The 19,514-nt window shown below is 40.9% G+C and overlaps 1 protein-coding gene across 5 annotated transcripts in view; it reads right to left on the reverse strand.

Moving 5' to 3' along the window:
• LOC139743919 (uncharacterized) overlaps positions 1–19,514 on the reverse strand; it is a 101,534-nt gene that overhangs the window by 17,252 nt on the left and 64,768 nt on the right. For all 5 annotated transcript variants that reach the window (XM_071654387.1, XM_071654386.1, XM_071654385.1 and 2 more), the window contains 3 exons: positions 12,237–12,373; positions 7,778–7,881; positions 5,943–6,107 (listed from right to left, as the gene is read on the reverse strand). In XM_071654387.1, the coding sequence (XP_071510488.1) occupies positions 5,943–6,107; positions 7,778–7,881; positions 12,237–12,373 (406 nt within the window). The remainder of the gene's footprint in view (positions 1–5,942; positions 6,108–7,777; positions 7,882–12,236; positions 12,374–19,514) is intronic.

Raw genomic sequence — 19,514 nt, forward strand, 5'->3', positions numbered from 1 at the left:
TGCCACAAACCTTGCAAGCACAACAGCATCATCCTCCACTGTCTTAACGTAATTTTCCATGACATTACACTTTATTAACCAAGACCCTTCTTCAAATCCCTAATGTTAAATCTATTCCTAAATCCCTTACTATAACCCTTCCATACAATGCTACAATCTCAACCCTTCGGGAGCCCACATATCCAGTCCCAACTTGCCAAGCTTATTCCATTGGTATCTACGACTTGGCCACAGCGTCAAGTTTGTAGACAAACCCAACCTGGGTTTCGCAATGCACATGAAGGCCACTCTCATACAATGCAAATGAATAATATGTCGCAATCGATAGCTGAAGGTTCAGCCTATATGTCGTAATTCATCTATAGCCAAAGGTTCGGCATATAAAGTGTAGGGGAGACTGGGGTAATTGTGGCCCCGGGGTAATTATGGCCCCTCAACATAAAATGTATCATAACCCCATCATCTATTTATTGAAATAGCTCATAGCTGTGGTATGTGGAAGGTCACTTCTTACCACTAGTATGCCGCAACATACATTCATTTAGCTATTAGCATCTTGATAGGGGGACCTGTTTTGTCAGTGCATATCAAAATCACCAAGTAAAAAGCACATTCTCCCCTTTAGAAAGGTAATGGTCATATATCTCCTATTCATTTCCAAAAAACTTTTAAATAATGTTACTTGGTAAACCTTGTCTGAAGTAATTATGAAATAAATCATACATTTATTTATCTATCTTTACAACAGAGGGCCATTGCTTGAGACATGTGCTTCGGAGTAATTATGGCCCCCCATAGAAAAGCATTATTTTGCTATGAATATCTACAGATGTAGGCAAAAACGATCAAAGACTTAGTTTAAAATCACAGTTAAGAGCAAATGGCACAATCCACAACCTAAGCAATGTACAGTTTACATGTACATACTGGAAGTGTTATCATGAAATATGGGGAAATCACTATTCCTTACAGCAGTGTTGGATCAAACAGCAGTTTGAATATTTAAATTTCAGACAATATGTTGTCGTAGCAATAGCTGTTTCTTCGGAGTGCTGCATCTTTTTGAGAGAAAGACAGAATGAACACACAAAAACAGATGAGATAACCACAGCAGAAGTGATATCATGTTCCACCATATAAAGGTAATATTCTTGCCTTTTTGTCCCTCTGGGACAATGTGAATTACTTTGGATTAACAGCTGGCTATTAAATCATTACCTGCTAGTGATACATTGTATGCTGTTCTTCATCAATTTGTGCGTGTTTCAGCAGCAATAATGTGACTACACCAGATTTTCCCCACCCTCCCCAATGAACCACCCCCAGAATAAAAATCAATGCAATTAGCCCTTTCGGAACCACTGGCTCAGACACAGACACACATGCGCACAGTCAAACAAACATTATACACGTATACACATACACAGGATTGCTGTACACACATGCCAAAGTACACACAAACACAAGTCCTGACATACAATGTACATAGTATGTATATGAATTCCACCTTTCATCAGGCACTTCAATTATTAACCATCGGGTATATCCAAAATCAATCAACAAATGACTTTTAGATGATGGGGGCTAGTACAAACAACAACATCAAAATCGCGCGGGGTCTTTTTTTTTCATTACTTTGAATCTGTTAAATCCTTTATAAACAAGCAATGAAAGACGGCTACTGTACGTTGGCTGAAAAAAAGAAGAGAAGAGAAAGACTAAATCTAGAAATACATGCAAGTCGTCATATTTCAAGGTAAGTTTCATTTCAATCACACTTAATACTCTGCGTGCACACCATTATCCACCTGTGTATCATCAGTCTCATGTTTAAGATGCATTAGCCAAAGTGGTCTATCTACTCTTCTTTGCTCCACTGCACTAAGGGTGAGCAGGAGGAAAAAGAAAAGGGAGAGAGATGAGGAGTGAGCTAGCGAGCGAGAAGGGGGGGGGGGGGGGGAGAGAAAGAGAGAGGAGCCTGCATAAATAGCGTAGGCAAATGTGACATCTCTTGTACCGATGCCTCTGGCAGCTAATCTGGCCGTAGAGTCCATTTCCTCTGACCAGAGTGGCAGTGTCCCCCCCCCCCCCTTTCAGGACACTTTGGGGATAGGGTATTTATGGTCAGTTGACCTCCCCTACAGTCACTCCAGCGGTCAGTGGCAGTGGCAGTGCGAAGCATGGCCACGGAGATTACTCACTTATCATTATTACTGACCACGAAGAGCTTGTGTGTAATGACTGACCGCTATCTTGGCTGAATTCCACGACAACACATGCACACATAAACACATGCATACAAGCACACGTAACCAAAGGTACACACACACACACACACACATAAACACACACATCCACGTGCAGTAAGCGTGTACCTACATTGACAACACAGAGATCTTCCCCTACATTTGCACACACTGAGAAACCCACAACGATGCCAAAGGAATACAGATCATTCTTGGAAGAAGGCATGTTTAACAAATTTCTGGCAGACTGTACTAATCCCCATTTCGTTTCTGCTTATTATCACATCGAAAATGAAAAAGTCCACTCTGACAAATGTCTGAAATGTCAATTCTAGACTTGAAATAATCATATTTTTCTACTTATAAACAAAAAATACACATTTAGCATCATATTCACCATACAAACATGGAATTTCCCGAACTGGGGGAGACTTTGCACAAAGATGGCTGTCACTTCCAGTATTAACCCCTCCCTGCAACATCCACAGCATTCCTTTCAATATAGGTCACTAATGTACTAATGGTGGTTCAATGAAAAGCCTTCTCTCTGTTTGACAGTGTTAAAATATCGCTCTCGAATACTATTTTCTGGTCTCTGCTGCTTTTTGCCAGTCTAAAGATGACAAAGCCCAGGGGAAAGTATCAATTGAACATCCATCAGTGTGCATAGTAATTGATAGTGTACAGAGCAAATATATTTGTCACATTCACATAAAGTTCCTAATGTTCAAGATTAGCTTAAAGTTTTATATTTCAATGATCAACTCATAGTTACATATTGTAAGCACTGTGTAGATGCAATCAAAAGTTTGCAATCTTGAAAGATGATTGGAACCACAAGATTTACACTCTATCCAAAGCCACGAGGGGTAGGGTGGGGGTGGATTCCACTTGTAGTTTAACTTAATGTGGACTCAATAATCAACGAATTTGGAAGTTAGTGTCACCTCTCTGTGAACCCCATTTTCCCTTAGCTTCCAGGTCAATCTCCAGTGTGTGTTGTACACTACTGTATTATCCTACATTATTGAGTTTCACTCATGCTGCGTGTATGTATTTCATCCAAGTCTGTGATTAAACTATACAGCGGGGCTTGCCTCCACAGTCTAATCTTGAACATTAGGTGTTGTGTGGATGCCCCTTATAGTTTACAACTTCAATCTAATCACTGGAGTTTAAAACTTCGAAGACCACAAACATTGTGTGTACTTAAAACTACAATGTATCTGCCTTGGTCACTCAATTCAGGGTCACAGGATTACATTTTGTTTCGTTTTGCCATGGCAGCTATCCAGCCCCCCTCCCAAACCATTTCAGAAACTTGAAATAGTCTTTAAAATTTGGCAATAGAATGAGACAGAATACAGGTGGGGAAATCATCCTGTGGGAAGATTGACGCACCAACTCATTCTTGATTCTACCGAAAAGACAGGGGAACAAACCACTTTGATGTCAAGATGCATTTATGCCAATTGACTGCTCTCTTTGGTAGACCTTGATGCATTATTATGTGTGTGAGTGTGTGTGTGTGTGTGTGTGGGGGGGGGGGGGCATGGGTTCTGTTCCACATTAAGCTGATAATGGGATGTGCTGTGTGCTCCTGACCCTGCCCCATTTTCAAGTACCGTCCCCCTACATGTCACGTTGGCCACCTGCCAGCGGGGTTTAACATAGAAAGCGGTCGGAGGTCAATACTAGAGGCAACTCACAACACGACATCATCTATCCTTCCCATGTTCAGAATGTATCATGCTGAAGAGAAAGAGAGAGTGGGCTGGGGGGGGGGGGGGGGAACCAAGTCTTATTCATCAGATATTTTACTATTGCGTTATATACCTTGCCAAACAAAATCGCTGCAGACCGATTTTCCGACTGCCATTTGGGCAAGGCAAATGGAAAAATCAGCTCTGCGCGTAATCTCGCTGTGTTTATGATGCGGCGTTAGATAACATGGAAGCTCTCTCAAAGCATGTCCTTTCAATCTCCCCTCTTTCCAGTCGCATGTGACTCACCGTCATGCATAGTACTGCATGAAGCATCGACAAAATAACCACAACAAAAACTCTGTGACTCACGGCTGAAGAGCTATCAGCCATGACAGTATGAAGAGCTGAAACATGAGGACGAGCCACGAACATGATAACATGTATACCTACATATTCGGATTAAGTGAACAGAGAATGCATGGCAACAGCACGCATACTTCAAAACACAAATTGCTGTGCTTTATACGCATGTATGTGATTGGTGTGTGTGTGTGGGTGGGTGTGGGGGGGGGGGCGCTGTCTTGAATTCAGTCATGACTTGCAACCTACATTCACAATCAAAAGAAAGTATTAGATAATATGTAAGCCAAGAATAAAAAAAAAAAACCAGAAGTGGGGGGAGGGATGAGCTCAGGCTGTTAAGTTATTTGAGCTTCTTGGAATTCTATTCATACAATTTTTGGTATCCTGCGAATGGCTCTGTTTCAGGCAATGCAAGAACAGCATGTATGAGTCTGATCTTCTTCTCTTTCAAATCATCACTGAATAAGATAATTTTCTTAAAGGCAGAGAGAAAAATGTGTGATTACATTTTAACAAAATTGGCAAAATATCAAAATGACATGTTTGTCACAAATGTATTGAATGTTTACCTTCCTTGACCTACACGTGTATGTTTAATTGGATGAATTGGAGGAGAGCATGTATTTGGGGATTTAAGAACTTTAACTTGACTTTGACCCTTTCATAAGTTTATGCACCGAGTAATTTTCAAGGTATGGAGAAAAAGTGCAATTTCGGTATTGAACAGTAAATTGTTATCATTTTCAACTGGCCTTTGATTTATAAGAGAATCACTGCCAGGCAGAACATACATAAATATGTACTAAGTTTCAAGATAACTTGAGCCACTTCCGAGATATGGAGAAAGAAGTAAATTCAGCACTTTCATTTTGACCTTTTGACCTTTGACCTTCTTGGCAAAAAAAAAAAATCCCAGATAATTTCTATTGGGTTATACATGCATACATCAAGTTAAACAAAATAATCCTGCTGGCATTGCATAAATATAAGGAAAATAGTAAAATTTTGAAGTATTGCCTTGACCTTTGACCCCTGACCTTTGACCCAATGAACCCTGAATTCCCTAGATAACCACTGCCAGTCAGTACATGCATATATACTATGTTTCATGAAGATACCTTGAACAATTTCCAAGATATAGAGAAAAAAGTAAAATTTTAACTTTACTTGACCTTTTGACCTTTGACCTTTTGACCTCATGACCCCAAACTTTCACCAGAGAATCTTAATTGGGTAATACATGTATACACTAAGTTTCAAGAAAATATCTTTAGGCATTGCATAGATATGGGGGAAATAGTGAAATTTTAATCATTTGACCTTGACCTTTTGACCTTTGACCTTGAGCATGTGCACCCAAAAGTTGATAGGCACAACTTCACCCCCTAATACACATACATGCCAAGTTTCATTAGGATACCTCAAAAGGTTTTGGTAGTTACCCTGTCCACAAAATTCATTACGGACGGACGGAAGGACGGACGGACGGAAGGACGGACGGACGGACGGACGGACGGACGGAAGGACGGACGGACGGACGGACGGACGGACAACCCGAAAACATAATGCCTCCGGCACCACTTCGTGGCGGAGGCATAAAAATAAAATATGAGAAGAGCAGACTCACCATAATTGGTTTACCCTGGAAGTTTTTTACTCGCTCTCGTAGATGTCTATACGCCAGCTGGGCATCTGAATCCGACTCGAAGGTGATGTACCAGTTGTTGTTGTGGGCGAACTCGCAGCTGACAAACTTGGGGCACTGCTCGTGCGTGAACAGGGCCTTCACCTCCTGCGGGTTGAAAATTTGATTTCAATTCTCTTTTAGCTGACATCCAGCATTGGATTTTAACTTTGCGGGAGAGAGAAATTTGGTGGACATGGCATCCATGCATAAATATCTTGATAAGGCATGTTAGGAACGGAACATAAAGACAGTACAGCTCACAGAAATGGTGAATACATTGTGTTGTGTAGATGGGAGTATGCTTCCTTGCCACTATTGCTATGGCAACTGACAAAGATACGGATACTGGCAGTGATATTTTCAGTTGTTACGACTCCAGTTACCATGGTAATGGTTTATTTACTCACAGCTGATTGGTTGTTACTTGGCTAATACCATGGTAACTGTGATCGCAACTTGCAATGGTAGCAAAGTACTCTTGAAAACAGCGCCTCAATTCATGATCAAACAGAAAATTCTCCACAAAAGCAGGCTGAGATAACAGGTTGTGACAAATTTGTTTTCAGGCCATTCACAAGCTTTAACAGAAAAAAAAAAAATCACTTTGTGACGGCTGCTGTTCCGGATTTAAAAAAAAAAAAGCTTGAAAAAATGATAAATCTAACAATTTGAGATTGGCAATCTTGTGCCATGCGAGGCTTCTACACAACTCTCCCTGTTTGATCAAGTATGCACCCGCTGTCGTGGGCAAAGGCATGCGCATTTCCTGTCGGCAAACATGCAAGGATCAAAACGGAAGCTTTTGGTCCGGCCGAAGGGAAGGCATTGCCTCATCTGATGGGGGTTACTGAATGACCCACAAATATCCCATTTACATAATATATATTTTTTTTTTCTTTTTTTTTTTTGTCATAGTATGCTGCATGATGGCCTCCCATCCTTTATCTGAATGCATACCTCCTCAATACCATGTTGAATCACTGAGGGGAAAAATATTCCAAGCAACTTTATGAACATAAATACAACTTTTACTTTCCCCCAACAGCTGAAAACACCCGACCATTTAGATAAACACATGATATGTTTGGGTTTTATCTTTATTAACTTTTTTTCTTTTTTTTTCTTCAGATTCTCTCTTCTCCAAAAGGTATCAAAGATGTTGCTGTCACGAAGCCACATGGCCTTCTCCCGCAAGAATATTACAACTGGTGTATGAATCAATACTTGCTCTCATGCAACAAATTCTTCACAAGAACACAAGTTGTATCTATGTTGCCTATTAAGGACTACACCACAAGGCAACATCTGCATTATGACTATAATCCAGCGTGATCTGAGGCTTAACTTGGCTACACACCAGTCTATAGGCTTGCTCGCATTGGGGATATTTCGAACAAATGCCTGGCTCTCTTTCCACATTACAGCTCCCTTTGTTAATATGTCAGTGGACTATCTATGAAGTCCAAGGAAGATTAAATTCTGTACGGTTCCTTGAGAGCTCCAACAGGGTATGTCCACTGGACTTCATTCAACTGTTGCACTTCAAACTGGAAGCAATTTGACATTTAAGAGTAAAATCATCTTACACTAGTTAGCGTAATTGTTGATGACACTTGCTCCCTTGTAAGGTTGCAAGATTGCAAGAGTCAATTGCATTTTTGCACTGCTCTGTCTAAATCCCCCTTCATCATCATTGCATTTCTACCAGCGACTCCCTCTTTCTTGCAGACAGCAATACTGCATGTCTGAGATGCAAATGAAAGGAGTGCACTTACCTCGATGGGCGTCGTCTCCGGCACTTCTCGCAGGATGACCGTACATCGTTTGTGATTTGGCCTGACCTTCTCCCCTTTGCTGTCCACCTGGACAAACGGCGACTCTGAAATTTAATAAAGCATTACGTGACCGGTAAAGCAGATAAAATATGGTGAAATGCCCTGCGCTGCTTTGGAGCTAATCCATTTCCTTCTCCAATCCCTGTCAAAATCCACCCTTCATGGTGATTGCATCCTCGCTTCCTACAAAGCGTCAGACCTTGCTAGCAATTCTCACAACATATTTTGAAACTTTTCTTGTGTCCTACTAGTATCCGCCACTCAGCCTCCTTTGACAAACTTAATAGCAGGTGGAACCAAAAAATATTTTATGTTCTCTGCTATGATTTATCAATTGTCAAATGCCACTTCATAAATTCTACCTGAACTGGCAAGTCTCAACTTCCTGGAAAAAACAAAAAGCAAAAGAATTCTAAATAGAGTAGTGTCACATGTGTATTTATTTCATGTGCATCTTCCCAATATATGCATGCAAAAATGAAATGCGACTGAATATTGCCGAAATAGATTCTTACAGTAAACCACACATCGGACTTGGAAACTTACTAGAATAAAGCTGTTATCTCTCCTTTGTGCAAAACGCACATTTCAAGCAAACTTCAAGAGACAGAGATCAGATTAATTAACAAGGACAACTGACATCTCAAAACACAACTATGCCTTAAACCTAACATCACTCCCCCGAATATTATACTGGTTCTAATTGAATTGATGGATCTGAATGAGTTGTCAGGAGTCCCAAGATCAGGACATATACTCTTTATAAATATTAACTGCCAAGGAAAAGTTCTACGGACCACAGACAGCAATGTTTAATGTCCCTGCATTTGAATGAAATATCCCCGCTGTTAATGAAGTGAACCCAATGGATAGTAGCAGAAAAAGTAAACTGTTTATATACACCACTAGCAGGGAGGCACAGAGGCTCTCCGAGGGGGCTTGATATCTGTTTACCTTTAACCCAATGTGACATGTTAAAGAGCGGAAAGTGAAGATGTATGACGTATCAGCAAGTGGTGGCTTTAAGGGAGGAAACCCTCTTTCAGAAGTCATCCCAAGTTTTTCCCATTGGCAATGGGTATTAAAAGTGACATACACATATTGTACATGTGTCAATTTTTATCTTTTTATTTTTGGCTTTTTGAAATAAGGACAGGCATAAAAAATAATGCTGGACACTTCTTGTCTTTTCTTTATTTTGCTGTGAATGATTGAGGTTGTATATGTAAGATATAAATGTCAATCAGAGTTAATTGGTGTATGATAAACGAGGTGTCATGCAGTTAATGATAAATTTCCCCCTCAAAACATTGAGGTTTTAGTCACTGGTTGGTTTCTCCCAAACTTCTTTGTTCAGTTTGTCTTTATATTTTTTTTTCAACAAAAGACTGTTAAATGTCTCTAAGTGGTGGTTACAGATAAAAAAAAAAGAAGAGTCAAATTGGTCTTTAATACTGTAAAACCTAACCTCATTTGGTAACTAAGAATAACCAGTACATTGTAGGGTGTATCATAGTCTACATTGAGGCCAATACTCATTCAAATAATATGTCAAATGGTTTGGCAGTACAAATGTAACAATTTCGTGAAAGCATACTCCAGATTCACTCTATTCACCAAATATCTGTAAAAATCTGAAAATCTTGATCCAATTAAATTTCCGCGAAATAAGTTGTATATATGGTATCATGCATTGTTGAAAATTTGCCTTATTTCTTCCCCCTCCCCATCCCCCTTCATTCATCCATTCATTCATTAGGCACCATGATACGACACCCTTCACAGTCTGTGGCTTTGGTTTCAGAGAAATTTACGAGGCGCTATTCCATCCAATCAAGGTGTCTCCCCCTCCCCCCACAACTCCTCTTGGCTGTATACGACGTGCATGACTCACTCCACTCATTATCTCTGCATTTGCGGACAATTTTGCAGAGCACATGATTATTTCCTATGGCTGGCACAACTCTCTTCCGCCAACTCCTCCATCCCTCTTTTGCCCCGACTATGTTCCTCCCCTCCCCACCCCCCCCCCCCCAACTGCATTTAAATTGAGGCACTTGTGGTTTCAGAAACACTCACGTCTAATGAGAGACGACGACATGATACCAAAATTAGCGACGCCTACATCAATTATGCGAAGCGAAAGACAGGGAAACAAAAAAACGACGCTAGCAGTGATTCCTTCCTCCCAACCCCACCCCCCTCTTTTTCTAGAGAGGCCCAGGTTGGTCATAACAGTGGCAGTTACATATCTAATGTAAGGCTGACCCAATTCTATGTTGACTGAGGTGCTTAACAGCTTACAAATGTATAAAATGTTCCTAAGGCAGTCATCACCATAAAAAACAAGCACACACGAAAAACACACAAACAACATCAAAAGGCGGATACTTGATCAGATGGGGGCAATGTTCCGATGATGGTAATATTTTTCTGAGACTTGTGGAAAAAGTGCTCATAAAAGGGCACAGAGGATGATATATATTTTTTCTCCCTGCGGTAATTGAGTGGACATGCCCAAATGATTGTAAGTGCAAAGGCCTCTGGTTTCTCATGTGAAACAACATAGCAGAATCGCTGTTGGGGAGACATCACCGCGTAAATCTCAAAAATGTCAAATGTTGAGAAGAGCAAAAAAAATGTGGCAGCCAAAGCACTATTACAAATGAGACCACCTTTCACTCAACCTGCCATGGTGGCTTCATTCTGGGGGTTAGACAGCAAGGATTTAGATAGGACATCACTTAAAAGATTCTCTGCCAATTAATCCCAAAACGTGATTTTCACAAAAATTTGGGACAAAAGGTTCTGTCATCCCAGTGACAAAATATAATGCAAGGCAGACATGAAGGGGACTGTTAGGTTTCGACAGAATTTCACTCCACACAAGGCTCTGACCTCTGACTTCAAATTCGGTTTCTTAAGTGGGATCGACAGTAACAGTACAGGTACAAGGAGCAAAATGTTCTGTGGCCTAAACTGGAGTATTTTCTAGCTAAAATACACTACAAATTGTATGTCCAGTTTACAAAACCACATGATATAAACTGTACATGTATGCAATTGCGACTTTAAAGATTTTTTTTTTTTTTTTTTGGGGGGGGGGGGGGGGGGGGGGGGGAATTCGAGTAAGGATAGAGCAACATTAAAAGTAGTTTGACGAATTTGTCATTGCTGGGACATCATTTCCACTAAATATCATTAGATTTTAAATTCTCTCTTTCTTTCTCAAGACACATAAAACAAACGAAACAAACAAAACCAAAAGACAAACCTGAATTATTCTGTGAGTTTTTTGATATCGGTAAATGTTCATACTGGTCAATACTTTTATTTTTCTCGTCAACTGACGAGGCCGCAATAAAAACAGACAACCAAAAGCACAATTAAGAATGTGCCTGTGCACACTGCCATTCTGTAATGCTTCCCCCCTCTCCCTCCTTCCCCCCCCCCACCCACCCCCCCCTCCCCCGACCAAAACTACCACCACTGAGAAACAACAAAGTCAGTGGACATGGGCATCACACCTCCCAACCCAAGCAGCATCTAAAGCCAAATACGACATGTTTATCATCCAGTAATATGCTACTCTTGATCTTATCGGAAAAGGGACCTTCAAATAAACGAAATATACTCCAGTGTGTATAGGGTGGCAAGTTGTCTTCAGCGGCAGTGATTATTATAACGTGCAAGGTTTTACGACCTGTATACGAGCCCCTGTAATGAAAGAAGATCCCCATATAAATCATTACAAACATGGCAATAACGACGAACGACACCGTTATCAACCAGAGTGCTTGGGAAAGAAATGAAGATTTACGGCACTTGGGCAGCTAGACTTTACTCTGTACTTCATAGATTTCAAACACTGGTCAATCCAAGTATCAAAAACTATTTCATTATCATAATCACAAATTACTAGTATTCATTTTCCATTTGTATTTGATTTCCTCTTTTTCTTTAGGGAGAGGAACTGCACAAATGATACCTAAACTCTATTTTTTGCACTTTTCAGTAATATCATCAAAACATTGTCATTACTTTGTAATCATCTCTGTTGTTCCTATATCATTACCGCAGGTGCTGGGACCATTAAATTATCATAATCACTAGAATTTTAGTAGTAGTGGTATCATCATCAGTATCACTACCACTGACATATCATAATATTGTTGTCAATAATATGATGATGATATCTTATTTTTCAATCTGATGATTATGACAATTATGGCAAGATCTGACGGCTAGTCTGTCTTCAAGCACAGAGGCTGATTTTTGCAACCTGTCAGGTCTGATACCAATGCACACATCCTATCCCATCATCTGTAATGAAAAGATTACGGGGCAGCTCCGTTTCTCTCCGATACACCTGGAGCAAAGACTACTTCCTGCTACTCACCACGAAGTACATCTATAACAAGCTGCAGGTCATGGGTCAGTTTCTTGACCGCATTGAAGTTTGCTATCGTCCTGATGGGCACATACTGGTCTGAGTCCATCTGCGACTGCAGATATCTGTCATTGGCCAGATTTTCCCTGCATAGATTGAAGAGAAAAGAAAAAACAAAGAAGGAAGCAAAATCTGATTAATGCGTTCATCATGCTCAGTAAACCTGGAAAACTCAGAGCAGCATGACGTGTACATTGTATTCTTATACAACTGAATAAGTAACGAAAAAACAAAAGCCCCCTCATGTCTTTCACAACCAGACATTACATTGATTGCATGCGCCAAATTTCAGCTCAATTGCTTTGAAACTGATACAGTAGTTTGATTCACAACACTTTGTGACTTTTATGAAAATTTACCGTTGCCATGGCAACATATTTTGCAATACTGACGAAAAAGGTGTCTTGCCCATCTATCTATGGTGTAGCAGTCACACATGCCAAATTTTAGGTCAACTGCTCAAAAAATGAGAGAGCATACTATGTATGAGTGGGGGTATAAATATCCAATATTTCCTAATGATTTTCTTTAAAGCCCCCGTTCCACTATCACGATTTGGACCCCGATCTGTCCCGATCTAGCAGATCGGGAGAGAGCGGCAAAAGCGTACGGGGATCGGAAGCATCGTAGCAGCAGCGTGTGGAGGTCGGGGTTGGAGCGGGCAGTTTTTCAGATCGGGAAGAAATTTTGAACCGGTCCAAAATTTCTTCCCGATCTCCCCGATCAAAATTGACATATTTTTAATCGTACGGCAAGCGGGGAGAGCGTAGTGACAGCGTAAACGCAGCGGGGAGAGCGTAATGACGGCATAAACGCAGCGGGATGAGCGTAACAAGGTCTTTCTGAGCGTAGTAACATCGGCACAAGAACGGGAAGTAATTTTAGCTGTAATTTTCGAAGAAAAAGAAGAGATGAAGAAAAAGAAGAGAAGAAAGCAGCGAAGCAGCTACCCAAAAGGCGAAGAAAGAGAGACTGCACGTCATGCTGAAAGAGGAGGAAGAGGACATAGTAGAATTTTGAAGAATATGAAATCATCTACAACTGGAGGAAGACGGACTATAAAAGCAAGGACATCAAGAAAAATCCTTTGAAAAATCAGCACGTCCTTGTTTATACAATGCATTGCTGCAAAAGAACCGTGAGTTGAGGAGGCTCTTCAAGTTCAAGTTCAAGTTGATTTATTTCACTTCCAACAAACAAATAATAAAAAATACAAAGAAACGCTCATATACACAGACGTCATGAAATCAGTACCACAATGCGATGAACAGAATAACATTGTAAAAGAGATACAGGCAAATTATCAACAGAAATACAAATAACAGTTACGTCACTGTGGTAAATGCATACAAAATATTGCTGGAAATGGAGTGGACTGCTAAAAAGCAGAGCTTGTAGTATTAGAATGCAGTCCCCTCATAGAGAAAAATATATAATTGCAAAAAACAACAATAACAAATTTCCCTAAGCGGTAGCAAAAAAAAAAGACAGACAGAGTAATACACACATACATGCACACATACGGACGCACATTCACAAACACATGGCGGCTCTCTTGTAAGGAAAAAAATTGATGAGAGGATAGAAAGATATAGTAGTGAAGAAGGTAGTAAGTTCGAGGTGGACAGGGGGGGGGGGGGGGGGAGGAGGGGAGAGGAGAGGGAAATGGTGGGTCATAACCAGGGCACTGGAGGCACAGAAGCACGGGCTCGCTGATGAAGAAAGAGTAGTGAGAATAACGAAGCAACAACAACTTTGAAAATCAAAAGTAAAAAAAGAAGAATGAATCTTCGAGGTCCACAGTATATTTCTTCGGTTCTGCATGCTAATAAGTTGACTGACTGCTGACCCACAGTCGAATCGGGGTACATCGGGGCACATCGGGCACTTTTCAGCTCTCTGAACGGGGTAACAGCGTGATAAGATCGTATAGATCGTTCAGAGCGTAGATACAGCGTGCATTGATCGGATAACATCGGCAACATCGCACTGACAGCGTAGCTACATCGTTCTAAGCGTACCGGCAGCGGCAGAGATCGTAATGTCTCATTCCCGATCATCGTAGTAAGAGCGTAGCAAGCACTTGGTAGTCGTAACTGCAGCGTACTTAGAGCGTTCTAACATCGTACTGTGTCCAGATCGGCTCAGGTTTTACCCGATCCTTCCCGACCTGAGAAAATTGTCAAATCGTAGCGAGAACGGCATAGTGGAACGGGGGCTTAACCCGTTGAGGACGGACTGATTTTGCTACAACACGCATTTCCCATAGACACCTGCCCGAGTATACTCGGGACTCGTCCTCAACGGGTTAAAATGTAGCTGATCATTAAACTTCACATGCATTTAGCATTTTTGGGTTGAGCATAATCTGAAAAATGAAATATACAGTTCCTCCACCCCTCCCCCCCAAAAAAGGATGATACTGCATTAATCTAGCACATTTGCTCAATAATCAACGATTGCACCACAATGAATAACTCCATGTACATTATTGTGCTGTTGTGCAGTTCATCCTCAAATGTTGCCAGAATAGAGTACAAATGGGGAGGAAATCCTGCCATTAAAGGGTTATTTTAGTTTTAGTGCCAATCATGTACCTTCTTTATACAGACTGCACTTTTGATAACAGCATCAAAATGCACCACAATTTACAGGCAGATTTATTCTCAACAGTAACAAATATCATACTGCTGGAACGAAAAAGCTTTAGAAGAGTTGATTGTGAAACGACTGCTTGTTTCTACTGCTTTTGGGGCCAAGCCATCTCACAGCAAACCCGAAGAAAATTTTTTACACACCTGCTAAAAAATAAAAAGGAAGAAGAAAGATACATGGCAGCTTGCGCAATGTTCGACCAAACATCTCTGAAGTACATTCAATAACGCGACCTGAATACAAATACTCCAACACCTTTGCACCAGCAACAAGTATCACATCTAGTTCTGCAGAATTTTCCCGACATCGGTGAAATGCTACATTAAGTGTACGCGTGTGATTGACACAGAAAAAAAAAAAAAATCATATTTACAATGTTGCTAGGAGAGAGCTTAGTGAACATGAATGATTACTTTGATATTTACTTGTCAAGATATCATGCCAAAGTTTATGATAAATTGTTACATATGTACACATTTGTACAATGTACGTGTAGGGTGTGGCTGACTACCCTGGCAAAGCATGTGCTTTTTATATTCCCTCTTTTTTATCTTTCTGTATTCCGAAACATACAGTAATGCTGCTGCGTGGTTGACAAACAGGATGATATGGTAATCAACTTTTGGTGCCAGCCCTATTTAGGAAATGACTTTTCCAGCAAATTGCAATGGAGTTTTCTACAAATGGGCATGCTGCTGGAAATTATACATGTGATTAAAGTGCCGACAAACACAAACACACGTGAGAAGCCCATGGCATTATAGCTGGAGAGAAATGGACCTGTTAATTAATCAAGGAAACAAATAGCAGTGTGTAGAGTAATTACCGACTTATTGACACAACTTTCCAGGGGTGGGGGAATGTTGAAGGTCGAAAACCTTTTTGTCGACAAAAATTATAGGCATTCATTATAATCACAAAGGTTGGGGGGGGGGGAGAATGTTGAAGGTCGAGACCCGTTTCATGGAAGCATTGATAGGCCTGTATTACTATCAAAAAGACCAGGGAGTATCTAATCACAGACATAAAAGCCCAACAAGTGTACGCCTAACTGTATGCAACCTATCCTTTCAACACCAAAGGGAATCAAAAGTACAAAGAGAATATTCCATGATTTGAAAGGTTTTAAGCAAACAAAATGTAACTGCCCATTTCCATCGGTTATGAATATGGCGTGTTCTAAAGAACCCAAATAGTCCACTCGCAATATAATCACATCTGCATTCAAATGCAATTGTTCGATTTACCAGTACACATTTGAAAGGTTTTTTTTTTTTTTTTCCAAATGCTGATGCTTTTATACAACATTTACACCCCCTCAAAAAAAAAAAAAACATGCGACAGTGGTTTACATCAAGATCGGCACTTGACCTATGATGAAATGTCAAATATGGATGAATCACTAACCTTGCATTCATTCACACAAATCTGAGAGCATAAATCACATTTTGAATAATCATTTAAAATGAGGTACCTATGTGAAGTTCAAAGAAAGTGAAATCACACTGAAGATTTCAAGATTCATTCAACAAAAGAATGTCATGTTGGAAGACCTAGATAATCAGGAAGTCATTACCTGCTTCATGTAGGGTTTCATTACATTTCAACATTCTCAACTTGCTGTGAGTAGAGTGTACACAGTGTCCTGTACACACCCCTTTCCTTGCCAACAGTGTATTCAGTTACATTTTCACAAAAAAGAAACCGAAATTCTAATCAGCGCATCTACATTTCAAGTACGATACCTTGGCCAGGTATCAAGAAAAGCCATAGCATATTGCCCCCGTCCCCAAAGTCCTAATAATGAGATGTGGGAGGGACAGAGGGACAGACAGATAACTCACAAACATGCATCATGCCTGCAGTAATCTTCCAAGGTGGAGACTGAAAATAATAATATTGGGGGGGGGGGGGGGGGAGAAGATTGCCGTAGAAAAGTGTTATGCCAACAAATTTTCTTGTATCTTTGCTCTTACATCATTCTGCGTTCTTGTGCTGAATGCCCTAATATCCTAACATCCATAAAGGTATAAAATCGGTATGTATGGCTACTTGACTCTTCTCCACGTAACAAGCTAATTACCACTAGGCAAGGAATACCACACTGTGGACTTTCAACTGCTCCTTAATTAAGTGCTCAAGCCACGATGGCCGCTCTCTGGCGTGTCTGCCCGTGACGAGGGCATGCAACGAAGGCAGTCTCGAAAACTTTGAGACTTGAACGGAGCTCTCTGCCTCCTGGCGACGGCACACTCCAAGAACCGAGGGAGTCGCATTAGTCAATGCACACAAACAGCTGTACGCCTGTGACTGCTCCTCCCTTGCTCCTCCTCCCCCCTCCCCCCACACACACACCCACTCTTGTGCATACCATAGCATGCTGTCTTCTCTCTCTCTCTTCTTCTCCAGATCAAGACTACAAGTACAGAAGAAGCAACATAAATATGGACATATGGGACTAGTGTAAAGCAAGACATTTTCGTGGCATGAAATTTTAGCGAATTGGAGCCAATGGCTATTTTTGTGGCATGTAATTTTCGCTGTCACATATAGTGTAGCCAAGAACCTCATTCTAATTTCACAAAATCGAAATACACACAAATATTCCTCATTATACAGTATCAAGATTATATTTCATAACTGAAATTAAAAAAAAAACCAGGAGAGATTTCAGATCCTGACGTAATTTGTCTTTCTGGTCTATTCATTCTTGGTGATAGTTGAAGCATGCAATGTGCACACGCATACATACTAGTACTTCCCAGAAATTTTAAAGTGTTTCCATCCATATCCACTTGTGCACGTTACAGCTTGTACTCTTTCTCCTTCCCCCACCCCCCCCCCCCACGTCATCCGTCACAGCCCAAGTCAATTGGCCTCCTCCGCAACAGCATCACTCAATTCCCTTTCTCCATCTACTCGGCAAGCATGTCCAATAATAGGCCCATTTACACTTGCTTGGAAAAATCACGTTTTTTCTAAAATCGCGACATTTGGGTGTAAGTTGCTAAGCAACTACACCCAAACGCCCTCGAAACATCGCCAGAAAAATTGCCAGCCGGAGTGCGATTTTTTGAAACATCGCGAAGTTTGAGGCGAAGTTAGCAAGTGTAAACCCAAGCTACAGAAATATCGCGATTTTTCATCACGTGACTTTCGGTCTCGGATTGCACCGGGAGTTTACGCGCGCTCCCGATCCCTCTTTGGAACGTGTAGAGAGTACGTCGGTCACTGGCCAGAGTACTAGTACGGTATAGACAGCTGTGTACAGGTCTAAACGGCCGATCCTCGATCGGCTCGTAGTTTCTCACCTCCCTCTCCCTGATGAAACTAGTACATGAAAACTACTACTAGTAGCAAACCTGAAGTTTTCCAACCACGTATCATCACCCCAAGACGACTTAACAAAATAATGTTCTCCCAGAAATGCGTTGATTCAGATTGTGAGAGAGCCCGTACTGCTCTCGATATACGCCGTTTGTGGAATACTAGTACAGGAGTACGTAACAAGTGTGAGTTCTTGCTGTCGCCTGATAAAGTACAAAGTACCAGTCCTAACTTCCAAGTCCTACTTCTCACTTTCGTCATATCGGCGAAATTTCATGATCCTCCTGAATGCTGCTGTAGTTTTACACACCTACTACGTATGTGATCTAATATAGCAAGCTATATAGTTTTACCGTAAGTATAACAGTCTCGAGAAGCACACATTTATGTGTGCATTGTACTGATAAAAAGCCCTGGCTCAACGTTCCAACCAGCTATTGTGATCAAAACATACTGCACTGCAGTGAAAACGAACAGAATAGCGCGCGCTTCCACTCAGCTACCGTGTTGAAAAGAGATAAATTACGCATGCGCACGTACGCATGCGCACTACCGACCAAAAAATCGCGATGTTTCGTGATGCTCAAACTTCGCATGCTTTTGCGCAAGTGTAAATGGTGGAACCAAAATATCGCGATTTTAAAAATCGCGATGTTAGTAAGTGTAAATGCGGCTAATCACTGCCTCTTTACCAAAGAGGGGGGTGGGGCTGGCTTCGGAAAATACATCTTCTGCAGCACCCCCTCCTTAGCCATTACAAGCCATCTACTGCTTGCCTTTACACGTTTCTGACTCACCCTGCCTGTTTACTACACCACTATTCCCTCCTAGACTGCTCTACTTTACATTAATACCGACATGCATGAAATATCTTTCCTGTCCCGCATCACTAAATTACTCTATTGAAATACATTCATCCCCCCCCCCATGAAATGATTTTAAATATACCTGTTATTACTTGCAATATGAACAGCCACACTGACTTGAAATGCCGCAAACAAATGTCATGGGGAAATTTTATCAAAATGTATCCTGAAATCTAAGAACTCTAAAATGACACTATCCAGAGAAACACACCGTGTTTCCACTTACCACCGTAACACGGCAAGAAAGAAATTACAAAATATGAAATATCTGTCAAACTGCAACTCTTGGTTCAAAACCTGCATTTCATATGATATTGTAAATTTGCCTCGGCAGCTCTTTGCCATGTAAATCAAGCAAAAACAGCTTGCCTCAAGGTTC

Source organism: Diadema antillarum, unplaced genomic scaffold, assembly GCF_040938485.1.
Source record: "Diadema antillarum isolate AM-2024a unplaced genomic scaffold, OU_Dant_1.0 seq00001121_RagTag, whole genome shotgun sequence".
In the NCBI taxonomy this organism is placed as follows: Eukaryota; Metazoa; Echinodermata; class Echinoidea; order Diadematoida; family Diadematidae; genus Diadema; species Diadema antillarum.